The sequence below is a fragment of the Oryctolagus cuniculus genome, chromosome 4 (genome assembly GCF_051225735.1).
Source record: "Oryctolagus cuniculus isolate XC-2025 breed Fujian yellow rabbit chromosome 4, ASM5122573v1, whole genome shotgun sequence".
Lineage (NCBI taxonomy): Eukaryota > Metazoa > Chordata > Mammalia > Lagomorpha > Leporidae > Oryctolagus > Oryctolagus cuniculus.
In genome coordinates, this window is record NC_142870.1 from 163,788,705 (window position 1) to 163,813,633 (window position 24,929).

At 43.8% G+C, this 24,929-nt stretch overlaps 1 protein-coding gene across 11 annotated transcripts in view; it reads right to left on the reverse strand.

Annotated features, from left to right (window-relative positions):
• The window catches only part of SLC4A7 (solute carrier family 4 member 7), a 100,104-nt gene extending 80,071 nt beyond the window's left edge, over window positions 1-20,033 (reverse strand). For 6 of the 11 annotated variants that reach the window (XM_089330219.1, XM_070071617.2, XM_070071616.2 and 3 more), the window contains exon 1: window positions 19,652-19,993. In XM_089330219.1, coding sequence (XP_089186345.1) covers window positions 19,652-19,711 — 60 coding nt within the window. In that variant the 5' untranslated portion in view covers window positions 19,712-19,993. Of the gene's footprint in view, window positions 1-19,651 lie in introns of all 11 variants that reach the window. The other 5 variants (XM_089330215.1, XM_089330212.1, XM_089330217.1 and 2 more) reach the window with 2 other exon arrangements.
• Between the last annotated feature and the right edge of the window lie 4,896 nt (window positions 20,034-24,929).

Here is a 24,929-nt window from a genome sequence, read left to right on the forward strand (position 1 = left end):
GCCGGAATCCCACATGGGCGCTGGTTCAAGTCTCGGCTGCTCCCTTCCGATCCAGCTCTCTGCTGTGGCCTGAGAAAGCAGTGGAAGATGGCCCAGGTCCTTGCACTCCTGCACCCCTGTTGGAGACTGGGAGGAAGCTCCAGGCTCCTAGCTTCAGATCAGATCAGCACAGCTCCATTGTTGCAGCCACCTGGGGAGTGAGCCAGTCGATGGAAGACCTCTCTCTCTGTGCCTCTGCCTCTCTGTAACTCTGCCTGTCAAATAAATAAATAAATCTTTAAAAAAAGAAAAAAAAAAGATACAGGTAACATCTTGGGCTACAGTCAGCTAGAAAATCTTATCTAAGAAATTAAAAAACAGGGCTGGCACTGTGGCATAGCTGGTAAAGCCACCCCCTATGGCTCTGGCACCCCATATGGGCACTGGTTCAAGTCTTGGATGCTCCATTTCCCATACAAGCAAGCTGTCTACAGAGCATAAGAAATCTCATGAGTTCATATGGATAATTTTATTATATAAAATATGCCTACTGCAGTTTTAATAAAACACTTTTTAAATATATAAAGGGAGGTTAGAAACATTTTTATAAATGCACAGGTTTGAAACACTACAAAGCCAGGTGCTTCTTCCTGGTCTCCCACGCGGGTGCAGGGGCCCAAGTACTTGGGCCATCTTCCACTGCCTTCCCAGGCCACAGCAGGGAGCTGGATTGTAAGAGGAGCAGCCAGGACTAGAACCAGTACCCATAAGGGATGCCGGTGCCGCAGGCAAAGGATTAACCTGGCTCCTGGCTTTGAATTGGCACAGCTCCGACCATTGCGGCCATTTGGGGAGTGAACAAAGAGAAGGAACACCTTTCTATCTCTCCCTCTCACTGTCTGTAACTCTACCTCTCAAATAAATAAATAAAATCTTAAAAAAAAAAAAAAAAAAAACAGGGGAAAGGGCTGTGGCATGGCGGGTAAAGACGCCACCTACAATGCCAGCATCCCATATGAGCACTGGTTCTAGTTTCAGCTGCTCCACTTCCAATCCAGCTTCCTGCTGACGTGCCTGGGAAAAGCAGTGGAAGATGGCCCTAGTGTCTGAGCCCCTGCCATCCATGTGGAAGACCCAAAAGAAGCTCCTGGCTCCTGGCTTCAGCCTGGCTGTTGAAGTCATTTGAAGAATGAACCAGCAGTTGGAAGACCTCTCTTCTGTCTCTCTCCCTCTCTCCCTGTAACTCTGCCTTTCAAATAAATAAGCAAATCTCTCTTAAAAAGAAAAAGAAAAGTAATAATGACCTAAACACACGCACACACAATTCCTTCTACTTATTTTAACTTACTGTGGTAAAAACTGTTAATTACAAAACGGTAGGCCAGCACCGTGGCTCAATAGGCTAACCCTCCACCTGCGCCGGCACACCGGGTTCTAGTCCTTGGGCCCTGCACCCACATGGGAGACCAGGAGCAGCACCTGGCTCCTGACTTCAGATCAGCGCAGAGCGCCGGCCACAGTGGCCACTGGGGGGTGAACCAACAGAAAAGGAAGACCTTTCTCTCTGTCTCTCTCTCAATGTCCACTCTGACTGTCAAAAAAAAAAAAAAAAAAAAAAGAAAAGAAAAGAAAAGAAAGAAACGGTAATAGTTAAAGATTTTAGATTAAAATAAATTGTGTCCTTGTAAACTGCCAGGTCTTTTTTTAACCAATTACAACAAATGTATGTTGCCACTTACTTTTTGATATTTATTTTGCTAGATTTTTTTAAATATTCAAGATACTTATTTTTTTCAAATCACTCAATTTCCTTGAAAGGCAGAGAGAGACAAACATCATCTATTTGCTAGTTTACCCCCCCAAATGCCCACAATAGCCAGACCTGGGCCAGGTGAAAGCTAGGCACCAATCCAGGTTTCCCACATGGGTGACAGGGACTTAACTATTTGAGCCAACACTTGCTCTTTCCCAAGGAGTAAGTACATTAGCAGGAAGCTGGATTGGAAGCAGAGCCAGGCCTCTAATCAGGCACTCCGATTTGGGATGTGGGATGCATCCCAAGCAGCATCTCTACCATCTAATGCTCACCCCTAAATTACCCACATTTGAATGAAAATTACTTCATAGGGCAATTATCTCTATGTGTAGTAGAAGATAATCTAAAACTTTTTAAACATTTGTATTAAACCAATTCAATTCAAACAATGTGCTCTAAGATATTTACTTGCCTGTCTCCCAAGTGGGGAGAATCCTATATTTCCAATATTTTCCATATTTGTTCTCTAATAGAAGATACATTTTTATGTGAATAGAAATAAAAATGGCTCCTTGAAATAATTCAGTTTACACTTACAGAAGGCAGAGTAAAGAAAAACCACTTGGAGGTCATCAAGTTAAATATGACAGATTAAAAATCTGAGTTTGGGTTTATCTTATCTCTTCTCCCTCCCAATATTCATTATTGACAATAATCATGAAAAAGATGAACAAAGAGGAAACTACCACAAGAAAGGAATTTCATAAAATCTTTAGAAGATGTAAAGTGAATCGAGGTACGATTACGCCACTTAGGAAACAAACACCAACCTTACAACAGGTAATATTTCTAAAGACGATAAAGTAGAAAGCATGGTCATGTTTAGATAACACAAGGCTTGCATTTTTATTAAGTAACTAAGATAATTTACATATAGCTAAAAAACAGCTTCTAACTAATGATTAGATCCAGAAAGCTATCACCATGAATTATATTGGCATAAATTTAAAACCAGACAGTGAAAAACTGTACCTACCTTTAAATATGTAACAGAACTTAGCAAGCAGTTTATTGTGGTCCAAGATAAAACAGGGTCTAGAGCCAGACTGCCTGAATTGAAATCCTGGCCCTTCCAGTCCTGAGCTGGGCAAATAACCTCACTGGATCAGTGTCCTCATCTGCAGTATGAGGATAATCCTAGTATTCAGAACCCATGGGCTACAGAAATTAAACAAGATACTGAATGTAACAGTGTAGAAAAGTACCAGGCATTAAATACGCACTCAGGTAAATACAAGGTATTAGTAACCACCCTGCTACATGATGGTCTCCACAGTTTGTATTACTTTTACATTTTATAGTTAAATAAAACTGAATTTATTCTACACATATTATCTGTATTCACCTCATTTCAAACTACTCAAAGATGCAATTTTCCTTACGCAAGATTTTATCAACTCTGTGTATATAACAAATACTTACTGATATTTGTATCTGATGATTAAAAATATAATATCCCAGAGTCCGGCATTATTGCTGCCTGCAATACCAGCTGGTATGTCAGTTCAAGCCTCAGATGCTCCATGTCTGATCCAGCCACTGCAGCCATTTCACAAGTGAACCACAAGATGGAAGTTCTCACATGCTCCCTATCTCTACCTTTCAAATAAATTAATTAATTGAAACTAAATACAATATTCTATGCTAGGGGCCGGCATTGTAGCACAACAGGTAAAGTCGCCCCCTGTGATGCCAGCACCCACATGGGTACTGGCTCACATCCTGGCTGCTCCACTTCTGAGTCAGCTCCCTGCTGATGCACCTGAGAAAGCAGCAGAAGATGGCTCAGGTCCTTGGGACCCTGCACCCACGTGGGAGAGCCAGAGGAAGCTCCAGGCTCCAGGCTCTGAATCAGCCCAACTCCAACCTCAACTAAAATGATTAAAGAGAGAGAAGATGCTGAAACCACTGGATTGGATGTTTGGATAAAGGGAAAGAAAAATTAAGGCTAACGCTCACATTTCAATCACTGAGCAATCAAACAGTTCTTCAAATGGAAACTCCTTCAAATCTTTCTCTAAAATCTGAGTGTCTAAAGATTATCCTAAACAATAAGCAATACTGTCTTCTTTCAAGCCTGCTTTAACCATGTATTTGCATACCCATAAAACATAAGAATTACAATCTAGAGTAATTAAGCATTCCATGTGTCTCATCTTGCTACTTATAAAAACTCAAAGCAGCTAAGAAACAATAATTGCTACAGCACTAAAGGTAAGCTTTTCTCTAGAGTCTCCCTTCTAAGTCTCTTCCTAATGATCTTCCCATTAAGAATACTGCAATATTTCAGGTGTTTCTATGTCAAATTTACTAAATAAGATTTTTCTAACTGAGGACAACCTGTTAACAGTTCTTTATTCTCATCATAGCTCATTTATTATACATGGAACAAGTAAGCTACTGCTCATAAAATATGAAGTTAAATACAAAAACTTTTTGTAGTATTAATACGCAACTAAAATCTAAATATTTGGATATGTTGAAATTTTAGTTGAAAAAATATGTATTATCCCTCAAAATAATGTAATCAATGTTAACCTACAGCAGTGGTTTTTTTCTAACACCAACCGGAAAATAAACATATTTTGCCCCACAACCGAGCACAAACATACTTGTTTACATGTTAATGTATAACACACACAAAAATTTCACAAAAGAGTATTTGTTCTTACTACTTGCACTGTATTCTTTTTCCCAAAGAAATCTTTTATTTAAGGAATACAAACTTCATGCATTTCTCAAGTACAACTTTAGGAATATAGTGATTCTTACCACCATACTAGCCCTTCCACTCCTTCTCCTCCCTCTCCCATTCCCAGTCCCATTCTCCAGTAAGATTCATTAACCTTATACATAGAAGTTATACTAAGAGTTCAACAATTTGCACTGTGTTTTCTTTTGCTTCTGTTTTTACAGATTTGTCATAACCTACTAAATTGCTTTTGCAAATCGATAGTAAATCACAACCTGCTGTTTTGGAAAGCAGTGAGGAAGGGATACAGAAAATGAATATTTGGAGTACAGCCTTCCTAAATATATTTAATAACTACATTAAAAGTTGCACAGCCAGAGGACAAATAGGGTTTTAACCCCATAGCTATTTGAATGGAAGACAAGGCAAAAAGTTCAAACTCTTTACTCAACAGTGAGTAAAAGCATCTGATTAAAGATGCAAAGCCTGAGTCTTTTTTTTTTTCCTTAACATTTATTTATTTGAAAGTCAAAGTTACAGAGCACAGATTCACTCCCCCAGATGACCCCAACAGCCAGGGAGGGGCCAAGCCAAACCCAGGATCCAGGAGCTTCATCTGGTTTCCCACCTGGGTGACAAGGGCCCAAACACTTGGGCCATCCTCTGCCGCTTTCCCAGGTGCGTAAGCAGGGAGCTGGAGCAGAAGCAAAGCAACCAGGACATGAACCAGTGCCCATATGGGATGTCAGCGTCACATGCAGTGGCTTTACCCACTATGCCACATTGCTGGCCCCCAAAAGCTAAGTTTTATCAAACACAGGTCAACAATTTAATTCAGAGGACAAACTAAAATGAAAGCTGTGGCACTAGAGATTTAAGAAATTCAATAGTAAAATATCCCTACTCAACAAGCATTATCAAAGTGTATCATTTCTCACTTATCACAATTGTAAGTCCCTGCCCCATTCTCTTGAGGCAACTTAATAAAGCTGATGGGACTGGTGGTGTGGTGCAGTAGGTTAACCTTCTGTTTCTGACACCAGCACACGCTGAGTGCCAATTCAAGTCGCAGCTGTTCTACTTCCAATTCAGCTCCCTACAAAAGCACCCAGGAAGGCAGCAGACGATGGCCCATGAGCTAGAGCCCCTTCCAAGAAAATCAGGATAGAGTTCTGAGCTCTTGGCTTTGGCCTGGCCTGGCAGTGGTTTTATGGGGACTGGAACGGGATGGAAGATACCTCTATCACTCTTGCTTTCTCTGTAGCTCTGCCTAGCAAATAAATCAATAAATCTTAAAAAAAAAAAAAAAAAAATTGTTGGGCCAGCACTGTAGCATAGCAGGTAAAGCCACTGCCTGCAGTGCCAGCATCCCATATGGGCCTGATGAAGACCTGGCTGTTCCACTTCTGATCCAGCTCTCTGTTGTGGCCTGGGAAAGCAGTGGAAGATGGCCCAAGTGCTTGGGCCCCTGTACCCACAAGGGAGACCCAGAAGTTGTTCTTTCTTGCCTCCTGGCTTCAGATCAGCCCAGCTCTGGCTGTTGCGGCTGTTTCGGGAGTGAATTAGCAGACAGATCTCTCTCTCTCTCTCTCTCTCTCTCTCTCTCTACCTCTGTTTCTAACTCTGCCTTTCAAATAAATAAAATAAAATATTTAAAAATATGTTGACAGTATTATCATTTTTGTTTTCTATAGACTTTCTCTATGAACAGGTTTTTTCCCCTCCAATCGGATATGTACTGTAAATACAGGGAAAAGTAATCCCAACTCACTCCAAATTACAATTTCAAACTGTCCCTAATTTGAATTTAGAAGTTTTATTTATATTTTCATTTCATTTGAAAGAGAAACACTGCCAAATACCCCACATAGCTGAGACTGGGTCAGCTGGAAGCCAGGAGTCAGGAACTCAACCAGGTTTCCCATGTGGGTTGCAGGGACCCAGGTACTTGAGTCATCACCTGCTGCCTCCCAGAGTGCACGTTAACAGGAAGCCGAAACCAGAAGTGGTGCCACGACTCAAACCAGGCAGGTGGGATGCAGGGGTCCCAAGGAGGTGTTAACACCACTGCACCAAGCACCTGCCCCCACTGCTAATTACCTGAAGTTCACAACAGTAACAAAGGACATGCTGGCACTGCAAGTGAAAGACAATCCTCCATGGCTAACACATTCAATATTCATTACTTATCCTTTTAAAGCCAATCCAATTAGCAGAAGTTGGTAAAGTGAGTTAACATAAAAACTGAACCAGCAGTATAAAACATTGCATTTTTCTGTTGTGATGTGAGTTTCCTTCCCGTTCCCTTTAAAACCTCATCTCCCACTTCCAACCAACACAACTTCAGTACAAAATCAAATTATGGCAGGCCCCTATTCTGCAGTGACCTCATATTAAATCATTCCACTTTGATTTCTAATAAACCAATTTTTATTCACCTACATGTTACTTCTACCAATATTGTTTTTTAAAAGGATTTGAAAAATAGAGACAAGAAAACATCTATCTTCAGAAAGAAGTACAGTTAAGAAAGTCAGTATATGACCTTTTTAAAACAAGGTGCATTACCTTGAAATTCTCACTACGTCTCTTTGAGAAGTCATTTTTGTAAAATAGACAGTTTTAGTGTTTTAACCCTAAAATATTCAATGTTACAGTTAACCTGAAAATATCTAAGAATCTCTCAATTGTTTAACAATCCATATTATTCAAATACATAATCATATATAAAGTGTGCATAAAAACAAAATGAAGAATACTATCACTTTATACATCAAAATAAATGGTAATTCTTATGTCTGTTACAGAAGAAATGCAAGTGGCAAAGTTAAGATGAAACTATGAACCCTTCATCATTTATCACCACACTTCAGCACAGAAACGGCCAGAAATACTTCCTACTCTGCCAAGCACTATGCTACCCTTCTGCCCTGCAATATCCTACACATTAAATTTCGAAAGCTTAAACAGTATCAGGAAGATACAGCAAGATCTCAGCAAAACAGAATTAAGCTCTCTAGTATCCTCAGCTATCTGCAGTAAGCCAAGAATCAGTAGGCAGTACTGGGAGGTAAAATTTCTGGACCAGAAGTTCTATAGATGAGATAACAGAAGATTCCTCCCCGTTCCCATTTAATACACATGAATTTCATTTGTAATCTATACAAATCTACAGTAGATAAGAAATTCAATGACATAATAATTAAAACAAGATCAAAAAGGCTAAAGCCAGTCAGTGACCAACTACTCTGTATTTTCCAAAGGAGAAACACAACTTTTACAAATATTTTGTTATAATAGTTAAAGGAAAATAACTATGTTTTAAACTTCTAAATATTTTGTCAAACTGTAATTATATTCTTTAAAATGTGATGCTTTAAGGAATACACTAGTATTTACACCCTGCCCAGAGAACTACCCAGTGTTTAAAGACAGTCAAGACTTAAAAAAAAAAAAAAAAAAAAAAAAAAAAAAGATGTATTTGCTTATTTTAAAGGCAGGGTTGAGGGGGAGAGACAGACAGAGGTTTCCATCCACTGGTTCATTCCCCAAATGGCAGCAACAGCGGGGTCTGGGCCAGGTGGAATCAGGAGCCAGGAGCTTCCTCTGGGTCTCCCACCTGGGTGCAGGGACTAAGGCACTTGGGCCACCCTCCACCACTTTTCCAGGTGCATTAGGCAGCAGCTGGACTGGAAGTGGAGCAGCCGGATCAGGAGCCACGCTCACATGGGATGCCAGTTCTGCAGGCAGTGGCATAACTCACTATGCCACAATGCATGGCCTGATAGTCAAGGTTTTTATTTTCTCAATCTGTACATTCATTACTCTTCCCGAACTCTGTTATGTAGGATATTCTCTAAGAACACAGGTAATTATTAACAAGTTTCCAAAAGGCACATTTTGTACACAGTGCATTCTTTTCCCTGATCATGAAAAGGGCCTATGAGAGAATAATTCCAATTTTGCAGGTGAGAAAAATGAGGGGAAAAAAGTGAAAAAGAGAAAAGTGAGAAAAGATGTCCATTGTCCAAGGTCACCTGGTGGCAGGTAAGGAGGAGGAAGCCCAGGTGGGTCTCAAACCCAAACATGTACATGTTATATGTAGGTTAAGGTACCGCCCCCAGCTTTACCCTATTTGAAAATGAGGGCTTGGGTTTGTGGTTATTTACTGAACTTCCTGTTATTGAATAAAAACAGCTCAACGACATAAAATGAAGGGCCAAATGAAAGCCAACAGTCTGAATGAATCCCTTATTCCCAACAAAAGGAGACCAACATGCCCAGATACAAATAGGCTCATAACAGGACCTTATCCTGCCTGAGAACTCTGCAGCTAAATGGCATGTGCAAAAATGGGTAAGGAAGTTCCTTCCTCTTGGACGTATTATAAGGTCATGTGGGAACAATTAAGAGCAAAACAAAACTAAGTACAGAATACTACTGAAAGGACTCTACTGAGTCAGTGCACCGGCTGGTGACGGCACCTGTACAAACACACACAGGCTTGGGACTTTGCACACAGAGCCCAGCAAGAGGGTCCACAAACCTCACACCACCAAATTAGAGGCATATGAGAAAATAAATTACACACACACAGACACACACACACACACACACACACACTAAGTAATCATTCTAAAGAATTCACAGAAATAGAACAATTTCAAATCAATATTTTTAACAGCAGATATCTGATCTGGGACTTCAAATCTTTTGTCACTTGTAGTTTTTATAGATATGTACATTAAAAGTTACTGCTCTCATATGAAAAAGCTATGCGAATACTAACACGTAAGTAACAGACCCATGTTTACAACCATCAATTTAAATATAGTTAAAGCTGGTGAAATAAATCTTCATAAAATTATCATTCAATGGCTTCAAATCTCATCTCGGGTTAAAAAATAATTTTTAGTGCTCTTAAATTTGCAATCAATCCAAATTGCATTTACCGTATTTACTCAAAATTGCCCCTCAACAGAACCAAAGCAAAGAACATTCTCTTTTTCTGGCAGTTACATTAAATTGAGTAAAGCAAGATTATCTTTCTTACTGGTCAACACAACAAAACTGTGTAATTTATTACTTGACTGACTGAACAATTAATTAGAAATACAATGAACTTGAAATGTTATGAGCTCATAATATTATCCTAATATTCATTCAATGAACAAATATCCATTGAATACTTTCTATGTGTTAGGCCCTAGAATAGACCCAGCTGATTATTTATCAATGACTCAGTAAAATTCTATCCCTAGCACTCAGGGAACCTGGAAGCAGAGAAGCAACTTCCATGCAGATATTTATCTTCTATAATATCAGCAACTAAATTTATAAAACATACACTAATAAAAATATTTAAATATACAAAGAAACATCTATAATTAACTTAGAGTTACCTGAGACTAACAGCTTTAAAGTATCACACAACTAAAATCATCTACTATGCCTAATGTCACCTAATACTGACAAGGAGGATCTTTGAAAATTCCAGAGTAACAACAAAGGGAAGCCAGGGAGATGAGCAGCGGTTTGGCATCACTGTGGGTTCCAATGTCATGAGTGCAGGACCCGGAAATTTTTGGGAACTCCCTCTGCCCGTGAGCTTACATCTGTAACACAGGGATGAAGAGTGTAAATGAGATACCTCATATAAACACATGGCTCAGACCAAGTTTTGTCTGAACAGTTAGTTACCTGTTCTTCATAAACTTTCCCTGTAGCAAAGGGCACAACCACAAATCCTAGATCAGGACTCCCACCAATGTGAGACCCGTGACATTCCTCCTCCTGCCCAGTGCAGCATTAAAGGAACAGTGTAGCAGACCCTGCAGTGGGCTATCATAACTTCATCTCAGGTGCTGCACAGGCTCAAAAATACAGTGAGGTTTATGCTCAAGTATAATAGAAAAATACTCGCTAGAGAGTGAAAAAAATAATCATCCAACTTCCTACAACCATTAGTTTCTCAATACTGGCTAAATAAAAATATCTTTTTTTGTCTTATTTCTAACCTTCTTTGAAATGAAATGACATTATATACTGGATAACGATAACAATATGAGCAAAAAAAAATCTATAGTTCCAGGGATGTCTTCTCAAAGTACGGACCTGCTGCACAAGTTCAGGAGAACCCATTCACGTGGTACTCAAGGTGACAGTGCCCACTGGGGCAAAAACCAGAAAGCAACGTGAGCATGCCCCCCTGCAACTGCACCACAGTAATTTCAACAAATGTAATTAATCTGGATAGATTTTCAAAAATATTTACAATCTATAACAAGCGCTAAGTACAAAGATTAACAAAGGAAAATTCTAGGTTTAAAAATATGTATATAACCAAGCAGTTCTTCACTTACACCTAAGGCACTTTATTTACAACAGCACCCAGTCTCTTCCCACTTCCCGCCTTCCCTTCACACATCACTAATCTAAATCCCTAGGCAGAAAGGGTTTGAAAGTAAGAGGATCAAGACAACGGCAACATGCAAACTCAAAATTTCCAAAGGACGAATGTAGTCACTAGAGAAGTATGCATGTAGTATGTGATATTACTGACATGTATTAACATTGGTGTTTGCATGGTACTTAAAACATGAAAAACTAGGTAGCTCACATATATATTAAGACACAGTAATACATCGCTGCCCCTACACCCCCACTTTGAGATAGCAGAGTGTCAACCAAAGGCATAAAGCAACATAAGAAATTATCTAAATCATCTATTCTATGGAATAAGTAACATAATTGCATGGTTAAAAAATGAAAACTATGGGGCCGGCACTGTGGCACAGCGGATAAAGCTGCAACCTGCAGTGCCGGCATCCCATATGGGCACTGGTTCGAGACACAACTGCTCCACTTCCAACCCAACTCCCTGCTAAAGCACCTAGGAAAGCAGCAGAAGATGGTTCAAGTCCTTAGGCCCCTGCACCCTTGTGGGAGACCCAGAAGAAACTCCTGGCTCTGGACTGGCCCAGCGCTGGTCAGAGGCCACTTGTGGAGTAAACCAGCGGATGGAAGACCTCCATCATTCTCTCTCTTTTTGCCTCTCTGTAACTCTGCCTTTCAAATAAATAAATCTTTTAAAAAATGAAAACTATTCAGAAAAGTATTTACTGAAGCTTTGTTTCCATTCCTGTCTCAATCCTTGGTTTCCTCTCACCCTCTACATTTTTCTTAAGTTGTCTATTTGTCTTCCCACTGTATTTATACAAATACTAATAAACACTCAAATGCATATGCATTATTCATTCACCTGAGAGGCAGAGAGCTCCCAAGGCCCTCAAGCACCAACACTGTGCCAAGATGAAGCTGGGAGCCAGGAATTCAATCCAGGTCTCCCACACGGGTAGCAGGGAACCAACTACTTAAGCCATCACCAACTGCCTCCCAGGGTGCACATTAGTCGGTCACTGGAATTGGAAGCAGAGCCAGGACTTGAAGTTAGGCACTGCAACATGAAATGCAGGCACCCTAATTGGAAACTTAACCTCTGACCAAATGCCCGCCCCCATTGCAGAAAAGGTACTACATAGAATACTCTAATGCATACCTTGCTTTTTTAAAGATCAACTTATTCTACAGATTTTCCCATATCATTTTTTGAAAGATTTATTTATTTACTTGAAAGGCAGTATTACAAAAAGGGAGTGAGAATCTTCCACCTGCTGGTTTGCTCAGAATTGCCAAAGCCAGGGGTCTGGATCTCCATCCAGGTCTCCCACAGAGAAAGCAGGTACTCAGTTACTTGGGCCATCATCCTTTCTTTCCCTGGCACATTAGCAGGCAGCTGGATTGAAACACAGCAGCGGGAGCTCCAATGGGTGCTCATATGGGTTGCCAGCATTACAGGCTGCAGCTTAACCCAATGCACCACAACTCCACCCCCTCCCATATCATTCCACAGAAATCATTCCTATCTTTTTTTAATAGCTGCAGCATCCCACTTTATGGATAATCAGAATTTATTCAACCAATGACCAAGTGGATTTGTTCCACAGCATTTTAAGTGATACATTTTTCAAATCTCTCCTGTTACTGTAACAAAGTATGTTCTAATTTATACAGGTGAAAAGTATATCCTACACAGGCTTATACATCAGTATTAAAGGACCTGCTTTCTTAGTCCATAATAATATCACATATTAGTGACATACTTCATATTTCCTAAGAACTATCAAGAATTTCTACATCACATGACTGCACTCTTTCACTCGTTAAAGTTTAATGTATTTGGGACCGGCGCTGTGGCACAGTGGGTAAAGCCACCGCCTGCATCCCATATGGGTGCCGGTTCGAGTCTCAGCTGTTCCACTTCCAATCCAGCTCCCTGCTATGGCCTGGGAAAGCAGTGGAAGATGGCCCAAGACCTTGGGCCCCTGCACCCGCATGGGAGACCCCGAAGAAGCTCCTGGCTCCTGGCTTTGGATTGGCGCAGCTCCAGCAGTTGCAGCCAATTGGAGAGTGAACCTAAGGATGGAAGACCTTTATCTCTCTATCTCTCTCTCTCTCTACCTCTCGTACTCTATGTAATTCTGAATTTCAAATAAATAAATAAATCTTAAAAAAAAAAAAAAAAGTTTAATGTACTTACTACAGAACTTCCCAGAGCCTTGAACAAACTGTTATTATTGTGAATCTCCAAAGGTATGTGACACTTCCCAGATGTACACAGCTGCAAAATGTTTCTTTGGTAAAACCATCTACAGATCTAGTATTCTGCAAAACTATATTGTAATGGAATATTATGGGGTGGATGTACTAATTACTACCAACTCAGCAAAATCCAAGATTATACACTTGTAAAGGAGACATAAAACCAAACTGAGCTAATTTTTAGAAGGCATTCCTTAGCTGTTTCTTGAATTATCAGTTCTTTTGAGGTCTGAATGTGAAACTATGTGGCCCTCTCCTAGCAAGAAAGCATGGAAGCATAATCTTCTTAGTTTCTTGGGAATCAGGGGGCCCTGAGGCCCTTTCACAAGCCCCACCATCATCTCTATTTTAAAAGCAATCTCAATCACTATTGGCACCGTTCATATTCCAAATGCTAGGGCACAACTCAGACTTTCTTATGCAAAGCTAATGAAAAAAAAAGCAGCAAATTCACTATAGGATATACTGTGGTACAAAGCAAACAAAACACACTCAAAGGGATCCTGTTTCCCAGCTAACAATCATGCAGAGTAGAGTCTATTAAATAACTGTGGGAACTAATATATGGGTTTTAGTCTGTTTTTTATAAAGGTGTCTCATTTTAAATACATAGATTATTACAGAATTAAGAGAATGGGTGTTTAATTTACTGTATAAAATATGAAATCATAACATAAAGAATTTTTGTTTTAGAATGCAGTACATTTCACATTTGTCAGGCATAGTGACTAGATTCTGGGAGTTTTCCATGTACATCAAAGAAACCCCAGGTCTGACTGTAACCTAGTAAGGGAAATGATTTGGAGGGAAGAGTTATTAAACTTCAGGGGCAATGCATCCGGGCTACCACAGCTGGTCTTTGGAGCAGACTCTTACTGAAGGGGGTCCAGAAGATGCCTGAGGAGGGCCAAGGTCCTGCACAGGCTTCTCTCAACAGGTTTGGAGGTGATGCCTGCATGGGCCCCAAGAAGGAGTCCACTGTAACGCATTAATCAGTCCTGCAATGCCCTTTTTCCCTCACCCCCAGATGCAACTTCCTCCCTACCCCCAGGATCCCCACTCAAAGCTCAATTCTGGGGGAAAAAAAGGTTTTCTAAGTCAAGATAAGTACCTTAGTGGGCCAAAGTAAATTAGAATGCAAAATTCGAGCTTACATTATTCCTCAACAAAAATTTGTTTCCTACAAGACTTTTTTTTTTACTGGAAATATCTCTAGCACCACTATGCAACTCAATGGGACAAATCTACTGTGCCTAAGATTGTTTCATTACTATTACTGTGGAATATATCAGTTCATAAAGGGAATTTGTGTGTATTTTCCCAGAATAGTATTAAGCTAAAAATTTTATGTATAAAAGAACATGCATTGAGAATACAGTATTAATTATATGCTATAGCAAAATATAAGATTGTGTCTTGGGGCTGGCGCTGTGGCGTAGCAGGTAAAGCTGCTGCTTGCAGTGCCTGCATCCCATGTGGGCGCCGGTTCAAGACCTGGCTGCTCCACTTCCAATCCAGCTCTCTGCTATGGCCTGGGAAAGCAATGTCAGATGGCCCAAGTCCTTGGGCCCCTGAACCTGCGCAGGAGACCCCGAAGAAGCTCCTGGCTCCTGGCTTTGGATCGGCGCAGCTCCAGCCGTTGTGGCCAACTGGGGAGTGAACCAGTGGATGGAAGACCATTCTCTCTGCCTCTCCTTCTCTTTCTGTGTAACTCTGTGACTTTCAAATAAATAAATAAATCTTAAAAAAAAAAAAAAAAAAGATTGTCTTTCCACGTCTCTCACACTTTTGAAAAACCAGTCCACATTCCCTTCTGTTATAAAATAAAATAGAGGCATCTTCCAAGTGTGAATTTATTTTCAAAGGTATATCCATTTCTCAAATTCCTAACTAGATGATACACAATACAACAGCTTCTCCCAACTGGGCAATCTGACAGAAAAGAAGCAACACAACCCTGGAATCCAAAGAGAGAGGATGATTTCTGTACTGTCTGAGAGATGCTGAGCTGTGAACACAATGAGAACCAAATGACACTAGTCCACATAACAGTCTCTGCAAAAGAAACAAAACAAAGGACATTTAAAACACTGAGGCATCTTTTCTATTTCATTATGAAATAAATATGCATTGCAATTTACCCTTCACTTTGACATTGTCCAAAAAACACTTGAATTCGCTGAACTCCAAACTACCACCTAAGAAAAACAAAAAAATGTTTAAAAATCCTCTTCAGAAGAAATCTGGAAATCTGCTTACAACTGCCAAACTAGAACCTACCTGTACTTACATATTAGCTTCAGATAAAAAGCAAATTTCTATCAGTCCTACAGTATCTTCCTATTCCAAGTACCAAAAAAGGAAGTGTTTTAGCACTCCCTTCTTAAAGGAGTCATTAGAAAATGTCTAACCATGCAAGGAAATAATCACTGACTTAGGTAGCCCAGCAATACTCTAGTCAGCTAACCTGCCACTCCCAGGAGGACTGTGAGTGGTCACACTGCCAACTACTACCATAACACTATGCCAGCCAGGGACCACTTGGTGGCTTATTATCATACTACTGATAATCCTGAATTGTCCCAAATTGTAAAACCTCAACAAAATATGTAAAGCTGTCTGCTAAATGAAAACTGGCAAATATCATAATAAACTAGAATGCTGGAATAGCTTTATTATTGCTACATAACTTCCTGCAAAACTTTTCACGCTGTGTGCATAACTAGCAAGCAAGTAGAAACTAAAACATAAATCAGAAGCTCCGCAGATCTACACTAACCTCTAACCATCAATCCTGTGAAACACACCTGTTTACTCCTCTACATTAAACAGCCTATTTTGTTCATTGAAGACCCTATCCACTTCAAGATTGTATTTGCGGTAAGATACAGTAAAAAGGGGAGAAGGAAAGAGGAAGAAAAACAACCCACTGCAGGATGTTGACATGTCTAACTACCAACGTTTTAGACTACGATGGCTTGCACGCCACATATCACTAAATATACCACATTCCTCCAACGTCAGGCTACTCTGGCTTTCGATTTTAATCTTCTCAGGTAACAGGAGTCTTCTGTAATATAACACTCTAATGTTCAGATCCTAAGCGATCTTAGAAGAAAACCTGTTTACTTCCCAGTCCCAATGATGTGACAAAATAATTCTTCATAGGCCAGCGCCGCGGCTCACTAGGCTAATCCTCTGCCTGCAGCACCAGCACTCAGGGTTCTAGTCCCAGTTGGGGCGCTGGTTCTGTCCCGGTTGCTCCTCTTCCAGTCCAGCTCTCTGCTGTGGCCCGGGAAGGCAGTGGAGATTGGCCCAAGTGCTTGGGACCCTGCACCCGTATGGGAGACCAGGAGGAAGCACCTGGCTCCTGGCTTCGGATCAGCGCAGTACTGACAGTAGCAGGCATTTGGGGAGTGAGCCAACGGAAGCAAGACCGGTCTCTCTCTCTCTCTAACTCTGCCTGTCAAAAAAAAAAAAAAAATTCTTCATTCCAATTCAGTTGTCCTACAGTTTCATTTGGACACAGAACAGATTTGGTGTTTCTACCTTAATGAGAGTTCCATGGGTTGTGGTCCAAAGATATCAAGACCAAGGCTAGGAAGCAGCTGAAATTTTGACAATATGCTTAGGGTGCCTTATCTCTAGGCTTATCCATACCTAACCACAATTCACCAAAGATGATGCTTCCAGACCCACAAAAATCTTTCACAGCATTCACCCAGGGTCCTTCGTGTCTTTCATTTCTTCTAGTGACTAGTTTTCATTTTATTTCGTTTTCTAATTTCTTTCCTATATAACTATTTCTAACAAACTTGTGAACTGCTGTAGCTGGCACACACGAATGGAATGTAAAGCTATCACTGGGTTCACTCCACGTGCCAAAATAAATTCTAAAGGCAAGACTGTCTACCTTGTTTGCCTATATTCCCAGTGCCTCGCAGCCAGGAGGTATTTAACAATGGTAAAACCAACAGAATCCTGTAACCTAACTCATCAACAGTCCCAAAATTTCCATACTCAAAGAATTTTGTTACATCCTGCTTAAAAAAAAAAAAAAAAGTACATCATTTGCTAAAACTTGGAAACCTTGTAAACAGTGCTATTTGTTACAAAAGAATTTAACCTATACCAGAAGATTCACAAATTAATTCTGAAAAAGTGAAGGCAACAATGATGAAGACTTACAAAGTTGTATATTGGGAAGATAAACTATGTACTATGTCTTCTATCCCAATACCATGCATGATCAATGAAAATTAGAGAATTTTAGAAGAAACCTTACTTATTTAGAAGCCTAAATTATGAAGCAGATGGCTCAAGTTTCCAGACTAATATAAACTACCACCAATTTATTCAAAAATTCTGCATAATTACATCTAGCATGGCATTTTATGAATACTGATGTCATTCTTTTCTTGGTTATGCTTAGTGGTCTACTGTGAGATAGAGAAAAGTTGTGACTGACAGAAACAAACATAACCTTCACATACTAGGGAAAAATGGGTGATGAAAAGTTAAACTTTGTCAAAGCCCATAGCTCCTCTCCACTTTCACGCCATAGTCTTCTCTACGACATAGTTTTATTCTTCTCCCATTCTGTTTCATACTGACAAACCCACTGCATTTGATTTCTATTATTCATCTGTATGTTTACTGCAATCAAATCTTTTCCTCCTAAACACTGAGGAGGCACCTCCTTCCAAAACACTCCCTCCTGTCATTAACAGTGCTGAGGGCGCAGGCCGTGTGGCACTGTGGTTAGAGCTGCTGCTTGAGATGCCTGCATCCCTTCTCAGACAGGCTACACTGTGCTTCCCAACCAGCTTCCTGCAGTGGAAGACGGCCCAAGCACGGAGTCCCTCACATCCACGTAGGAGGCTCAGATATAGTTCCTGGCTCCTGGCTTCTCCTGGCCCAGCCCTGGAAATGGTGGGAATTTGGGAAATGAACCAGCAGATGAAAGATCTTTCTCTCCCTGTCACTCTGCCTTTCAAATAAAACAACTAATTTTAAGGAATTATAACCGTGCTGATAATTCCTCTGCCATCTGTCTTCCTCCACTTGAATGAAACTTACATCAGAACAGTTCTGGTCTGCCCTGTTGGATACTACACGTTCTGAACCAACGTCATTACAGTAACTAAATGGGCGATCCGGAGGGCAACGGCTTCCTAGGCCTCTTCGGCCAGCTAGGTATCTAGGATTTGAGACCACATCACAGCTTCCACGTAGCGTTATGAAAACTTGGATGGCACTTACTGCACAAATGAAAACTGGCAAATGAGCTTAAGAACACAACGCTGTATTTGATACACACTGTTAGCAAAAGTGCTTAAAATACAGTTTATTCAGAAGTCACAGCAGGATCGATGTGAGACTCCTTAGGACAAGTTCCCAGTATTCCACTGTGAGTGACCCTCCCCGTGACGACCGCTTCCCTGTCGGGAGCCTTGGTTTTCCTCTACGTTTACAGGAACTTATGAGTGAACACCCAGAAATCATGAATGACTCCTCTCCAGCGCCTTGAACAATCTTCAACTCAGAGGCGGGGGAGGGTGCTGGCTGTCTAAGGTAATCTCTTGAACAAAAACCCGTAAAAGTCTGGAAAACTGTCCCCGCCACTCTCCCTCGCGTGTGGGTCCCGGGGCACGAATCGTTAAGGAGGAAAATGTGCAACACCTCCACGTCCTTTGAGTCACCCACTGGGTAGGGAGAATTCAGTCCCAACCGCGGGGCCACATGGACTGCACACGAAGACAGGAAGTTGGCTTCCTGGGCTGGGGCCACTTGTCCATCCTCCCCCCACGCCGGGGGCGGCCTCGGCTCGGGGAGAGCGCACCCACCCACCCACCCCGGCCCCTGCAACCCCGCGCCCACGCCAGGCTGGCGACGAGGGGCCCGGGACGGCCATCTGCGAGCGCTCGGCCTGCGGCGGCGCCAGGAGACCCGGTTAGTGCCTCGGCGGCAGGAGGCTGACCTGGCTGGCGGTCAACGGCGAAATCCGCCTCGGCCGCGCAGGCAGGCAGGCGAGGCGGCTCGTCCACGCGGCCGCACAACTCGCCGAACAAAGCACCGCGGCGCGGACCGGCCGGCCGGAGAGCCGCGGCAGAGCCACACCGGCACTGCGTCCCTGCCGAGGGCCCGAGACAGGTGGAGCCGGGACAGGGGACGATGGGCTTGCCGGGGGCTCGTCCGAAGCCCGGCGCGCCCACAGAGGAAGGGACCGGCGGGGTCTGCGGGAGGCCGGGCTCCCGTCCGAGGATGCCCGCGGCGAAGATGCCGTGGCGCGCCGCCCGCCGCCCCGACTCGGGCCTCCCGGCGCCGCCGCCCGCCCCTCAGCACCCGCGCCCCGGGCGGCCGCACAAAGGCGCTGGCGGGAGGTGGAGGGGCGCCGGGCCGAGGGGGCCGAGCCGCGCCGCTCGCCGCGCCCCGCCTTTGTCTGCCCTGCTCCGCGCCCTCCCCCCCAAGCCGAGGAGCCCCGCCGCCCGCGGCGCCCTCACCCTGCTCGTTACCCGCGTGAGTAGCGGTCTCATCTGCTCGCCGGCCCCATCCGCCTCCATGGCCGGCCGGCCAGTCAGATCGGCCGCTACGGGGCTGCGGCGCGTTCCGCCCGCCGCCGCTGCTGCTGCCGCCGAGACCCCGGCGCGCGGGAGCAGACGAACGTGCGCCCTGCTCCAGGCGCGCGCGCGCGCGGGATGTGGAGAGCGCCGGGCGCCGCGCGCGCGGGAGGAGAGGAGAGCCGGGCGCCGCGCGCGCGGGGGATGCGGAGCGCGCCTGTGCGCGCGGCGGCCGCCGGGCTGGCGCTGACCGGGGCGCGAGGCCGCGGCGTGGAACGTGGAGCTAGAACTGAACGAGCTGGAGCGAGGAGCCGGGAGGTGGAGAGAGCCGCGTAGGGCGGCCTGAGGTGACGCGCGCGGCGCCGGGCCCCGCCCCCGCCACGCCCCTGGCCCCGCCTCCCCTCGTCACGCCCCCTTGCCAGTTTGGCACCACCAGCCTCCTCTGCGCGCCCGCCGGCCCCGCCGCGAGGCCACCCGGAGACAGACACAGGACGGACGTGTGTTCCAGCCAATGGGCGGCTCGCTGGGGTCCTCGCGCCCCGCCCCTCACCAGGGAGGCCCCGCCCCTCTTTGTAGAAGCCTATTTGACCGCCGCTGAGAGTCCAACTGGTTTTTCGGGTGGGAGGTTCCCCTGACGTTCGGAAGTGGGAGGGGGCTTCCAACCACGGTCTTTACCGGACGGAGGGGCTGCGAGGGGGACGCACCCTTTCGAGGAACCTTCACGACCTCTCTGAGTTCTCAGCCCAGTAGGCACGAGCCGCGCCGCGGAGCCTGTGAGAGCGTGGGTAAACCCGAGCCGGTCCGCGCGTGTGCTTGCCACGGCTCCCGGGGACCTCGCCAGGGTGGCGGTGCCTGAAGCCGGAAACGTGCCTGGCACCTCGCCTCTGCCTGTGTTGGCGGCGTTTTCTGCATCCTTGCCGGGGAAGGAAGGGACCATCCACAGCTCGCATCCTGGGGGTCTCCGAGCAGATGTCCTGTCCACCTCTGTTGTAGCCACAGGTAGCTGAGCAGGCTGGGTTAGCTCGTTCCTCCCAGGAGCCTAGGCACCTTGTGTTCTGAATTTCCCAGGGTTGCTTTTCGAAACTGGCACATGTTGTTCACTTGTGCAAGAGCGGATGCGCTTCTGTTAATGACAGCTACCATTTAGACAGGCCTGCAAGTAGAGACTGTGACATGTTGCAAATATGTTGCATCTCTAATCCTCATGTTACTACAAAGTATGTTTGACGTGGTTTGAACGTATGCTCCAGTGCAGCTGTGTTGGGAGGTAGGGACCTAATAGGAGGGCTTTGGGTCATGAGGACTCCACCCTCGTGAATGGATTAATGCAGATTATAAAAGGCTTGAGGCTGCAAATCCCATTTCTTACTTTCTGCCCCGTGCTTCTCTCCACCTCTGCCGTTGGAAAACACAGAAAAAAAAGGCCCTCATTCCAATGCAACCCCTCGGTCTTAAACTGCCCAGCCTCCACAACTAAGAGAAATAGATTTCTTTATAAATTTTATAGATTACCCAGCCTATGATATTCTGGTATAGCTGGTAGCTAGCCAAGTAAAAGCAATTGAGACAATGTTATATACCCATTTCACAGGTGAAGGAACTGAGGCTAACAGAATTAACTAGTGAATGGAACAGCTCTTTTATTAAAAAGAAAAAGATTTATTTATTTGAGAGTCAGAGTTACAGAGAGAGGGAAATTCAGGGAGAGGTCTTACATCCGCCAGTTCCCTCCCCAAATGGCCACAATGGCCTTTGCTGAGCCGATCCAAAGCCAGGAGCCAAGAACTTCCTCTGGGTCTCCCACATGGGTGCAGGGGCCCAAGGACCTGGGTCATCCTCTGCTGTTTTCCCAGGTCATTAACAGAGAGCTGGATTGGAAGTGGAGCAGCCAGCCCTCAAACCAGCATCCGAATGGGATGTCGGCACCACAAGCAGTGGCTTAACCTACCACACCACAGCACCAGCCCCAGAACTGCTCTTTCTATTACAACGTTCTAATGCCTCACTAAAGTTAAACAATAAGGAAAGGGGGCGGGGGAGGATGATGAAGCAAGAATGAAAGAGAAAGGGGAATTGGGAGAGAAAAGTACCTCCTAAAGTTGAATCAGTAACTTGTGCCCATACCATCATTCTCTAAGGTGAATAAAACTTTTTTTTCTGGGCAGTATTTCAGTACAGTTCCTTCCCATAAAACTGTAATTGGTGGATACAAAACATCCTCCATTCCCTTTCCCCACCTTTTTTTGGTGATGCTATCATCTGTCTACACAGAGAGTAATGTGTGTGCCATTTAACAACATGTGGCAGAAATTTTCTTTTTAAACGTTTTTATTTATTTGAAATGCAGAGTTAGAGAGAAAGGGAGAGACAGACAGATCTTCAATCCACTGATTCACTCCCCAGATGGCCGCAATGGCCAGTCAACGACATTGGCTAAGCCAGCCTGTGGTGCCGGCGTCTCATATCAAGGGCAAGCCCCAGTTGTTCCACTTCTGATCCAGCTGCCTGCTAACACACCTGGGAAAGCAGCAGAAGATGGCCCAAGTACTTGGCTGCTGCCACACACGTGGAAGACCCAGATGGACTTCCAGGCTCCTGCCTTCAGCCTGTCTCATTCCTGGCCATCACAGCTGTTTGGGGAGTGAACCAACAAATGGAAAAATCTCTCTCTTTCTCTCTCTCTCTGGCTTTCAAATAAATTAATCTTAAAAAAAAAAAAAAGAAAGTTCTACAACAACTTTAGGAAGGACTTAAAGATGTGTGTTCAGCAGATCTTGCTAACCAATTAGTTTCTCTTCATCCCTCTATTAAAAAGAAAAAATACTGACCCTTTGGTTCATTTCATCCACAAATATTTTGTAAATGACTTCTGTGTTACCGTAGACTTTGCCTAACTTCTCCCTGCATTCCAACTCCTAGAAGAACGTTACAGCTCAAGTCTGAGTCCATCTCTCTCAGGTGCCCACTTAATTCAAGCCCAGCCCAAGTTCAACCTGAGGTGATGGCATGGTGAGTAAAGAAGATAGTGTGTTAAAATTGCTTTCCCCAAAGTGGAGCTGGTTATAAAGTGTTCTAAGGTGCCAAATGGCAAATGGTTCTCTTAAGTATTTTAAATATTCATGTGCAATGTAGTGCAAAGAAACATTTGATAAACAAAAGCAAATGTGAACCTCAGTTCATCAGTAGCAACAAATTGGTAGTGCATTGACTTAATGAGTTTTAGCCGTGTCCTAAATTCGGGACACCTCCTGGGTTTCTGGAACACTAGGTAATCCTAGCAGGAACCTGGATCCAACTCCTTGGCAAGATCTTCGTGCTGCAGTCACTTCTCTGCAAGCCCAGCTGTATTTGGTAAAGACAAATAGCACCTGCTTTGTCATTCGAAAAAGTCTGAAGGCATCTTTCACCTATGGCACAGGATCCTTTGACAGTTAACTGTATCCTCATTACCTCTTGTGTGTCACAGTTGAGATTTAAATATCCCAGATCCTCTGATCTACCTTTCTACCCTCTGAAGTTTCAGTAATTGAGTCTGTGAGATAAACTGGCAGTAAACAGATTAATGGAAGAAAAAAATGTTTTAATCAATTATGAGATTTTACAAAGGGCCAGATGATTGACATTTATATGCAGTATCGGGAGCTGCAGAAAGGAATGGGGGCTGGTAGCTTCTGTAGAGCAGGTGGCAACAGGTGATGGGAGGGTGAGGGGAAGAAATGTATGGGGACTTGAAGGTTTTCTTGTTAGGCAGATAAAGAGCCTCTCGGGATGGGCCTTTACCCTAATGGTTAAAACTCAGGGTAAGACAACGGGCATCCTGCAACAAAGTACATGGAATGCATACTGGCCCTGGTTCCTGACTCCACGTGCCTGCTGATGCAGACACTGGCAGGTGGTAGTAATAGATCAAGTGCCTGGGCTCATGCCACCCCTACAGGAGATCTGGATTGAGTTCTGGTCCCCCAGCTTCAACCTCAGTCTCAGTCCAGTCCAGTACCAGCTATTGCAGGCATCAGAGACGGGAACTAGCAGACGAGAAATCTCTCTCTCCCTGAAATGCATTTTTAAAAATTTTAAATGTTAGATCCAAAAAAGAAAAAAAATGTCCCTTGAGTAATAAAATTTGCCTTGGAGCCCACAGAAGGACACCATGTGACAGTCTGTTTGGGTGTGGTGTACCTACAGTTTGTTCTGTGATGCATTTAGACTCCCTAGTTGATAAGATTCCCCCTGGAGGCCACTCACGACAATTGAGTTCCTTTTTGGAGGGCCTGTCCTTACAGAGAGAAAGGAACTTCAGACCAATCCCCTCCCTTCCTTTGAGGAGAGAAAGAGGGGCCAGAGGCTGTAGGGCAAGAAAAGGTCAGAGAGACCTTGGTTCTGAGGCTGCTTCTGAGGTTTTGCAGTCATCTTTAGCTCATCGCTTCCAGCACACTAAGGCCCTATACTCAGGGTGTTGTTTTTCCCGACAAAGAAAACCTAAAATCCTTGGCATAGTGATTTCAGGGGTACCAGGGTAAGGAGCCACAACAGAGACAAGACAAAAGGAAGATTATTTCAACAATCAGTATTCTTCATTTCTGCTGGCTAGACTCATTTATATTTTAAAAATAAATAAACACAACCAAAAACAGGCCTGGTCCTTGGTCTCATGGAGTGTGTAGTGGAAGACACCAACATAGAAACAGTTGTCAACAAGGCAGTGTGTATAGCTCGGATACACTCCTGGGAACCTCAGGGAAAGGAGAATGAATTGAGTTCTGCTGGGAAATAGGGCTGGTATGATATGGAAGGAGGGTGTTTGGAAAAGCTACAAAAAATACAGTAGCTTTAAACTGATTTTTTTTTTTTACAAAGACTTATTTATTTGAAAGAGTTACAGAGAGAGAGAGAAAGGTGTTCCATCCACTGGTTCACTCCCCAGATGGTCACAACAGCCAAGGCTAGGCCAGCCTGAAGCCTGGAGCTTCTTTCAGGTCTTCTTCATGGGTAGCAGGGCCCAAGCCGTGTCCCCCATCTCCCCCCACCCCCCGCTGCTTTCTCAGGCCATTAGCTGGGAGCTGCATCGGAAGCGGGGCAGCGGGGATCAAACCAGGGCCCCTATAGGATGCTGGTGTTACAAGCAGCAGCTTTACCAGCTACTCCACAATGCCAGCCCAACTTTAAACTGATTAATGAATGATGATGGTATGTGTGGTAAATATGACTTCTATTTGGATTT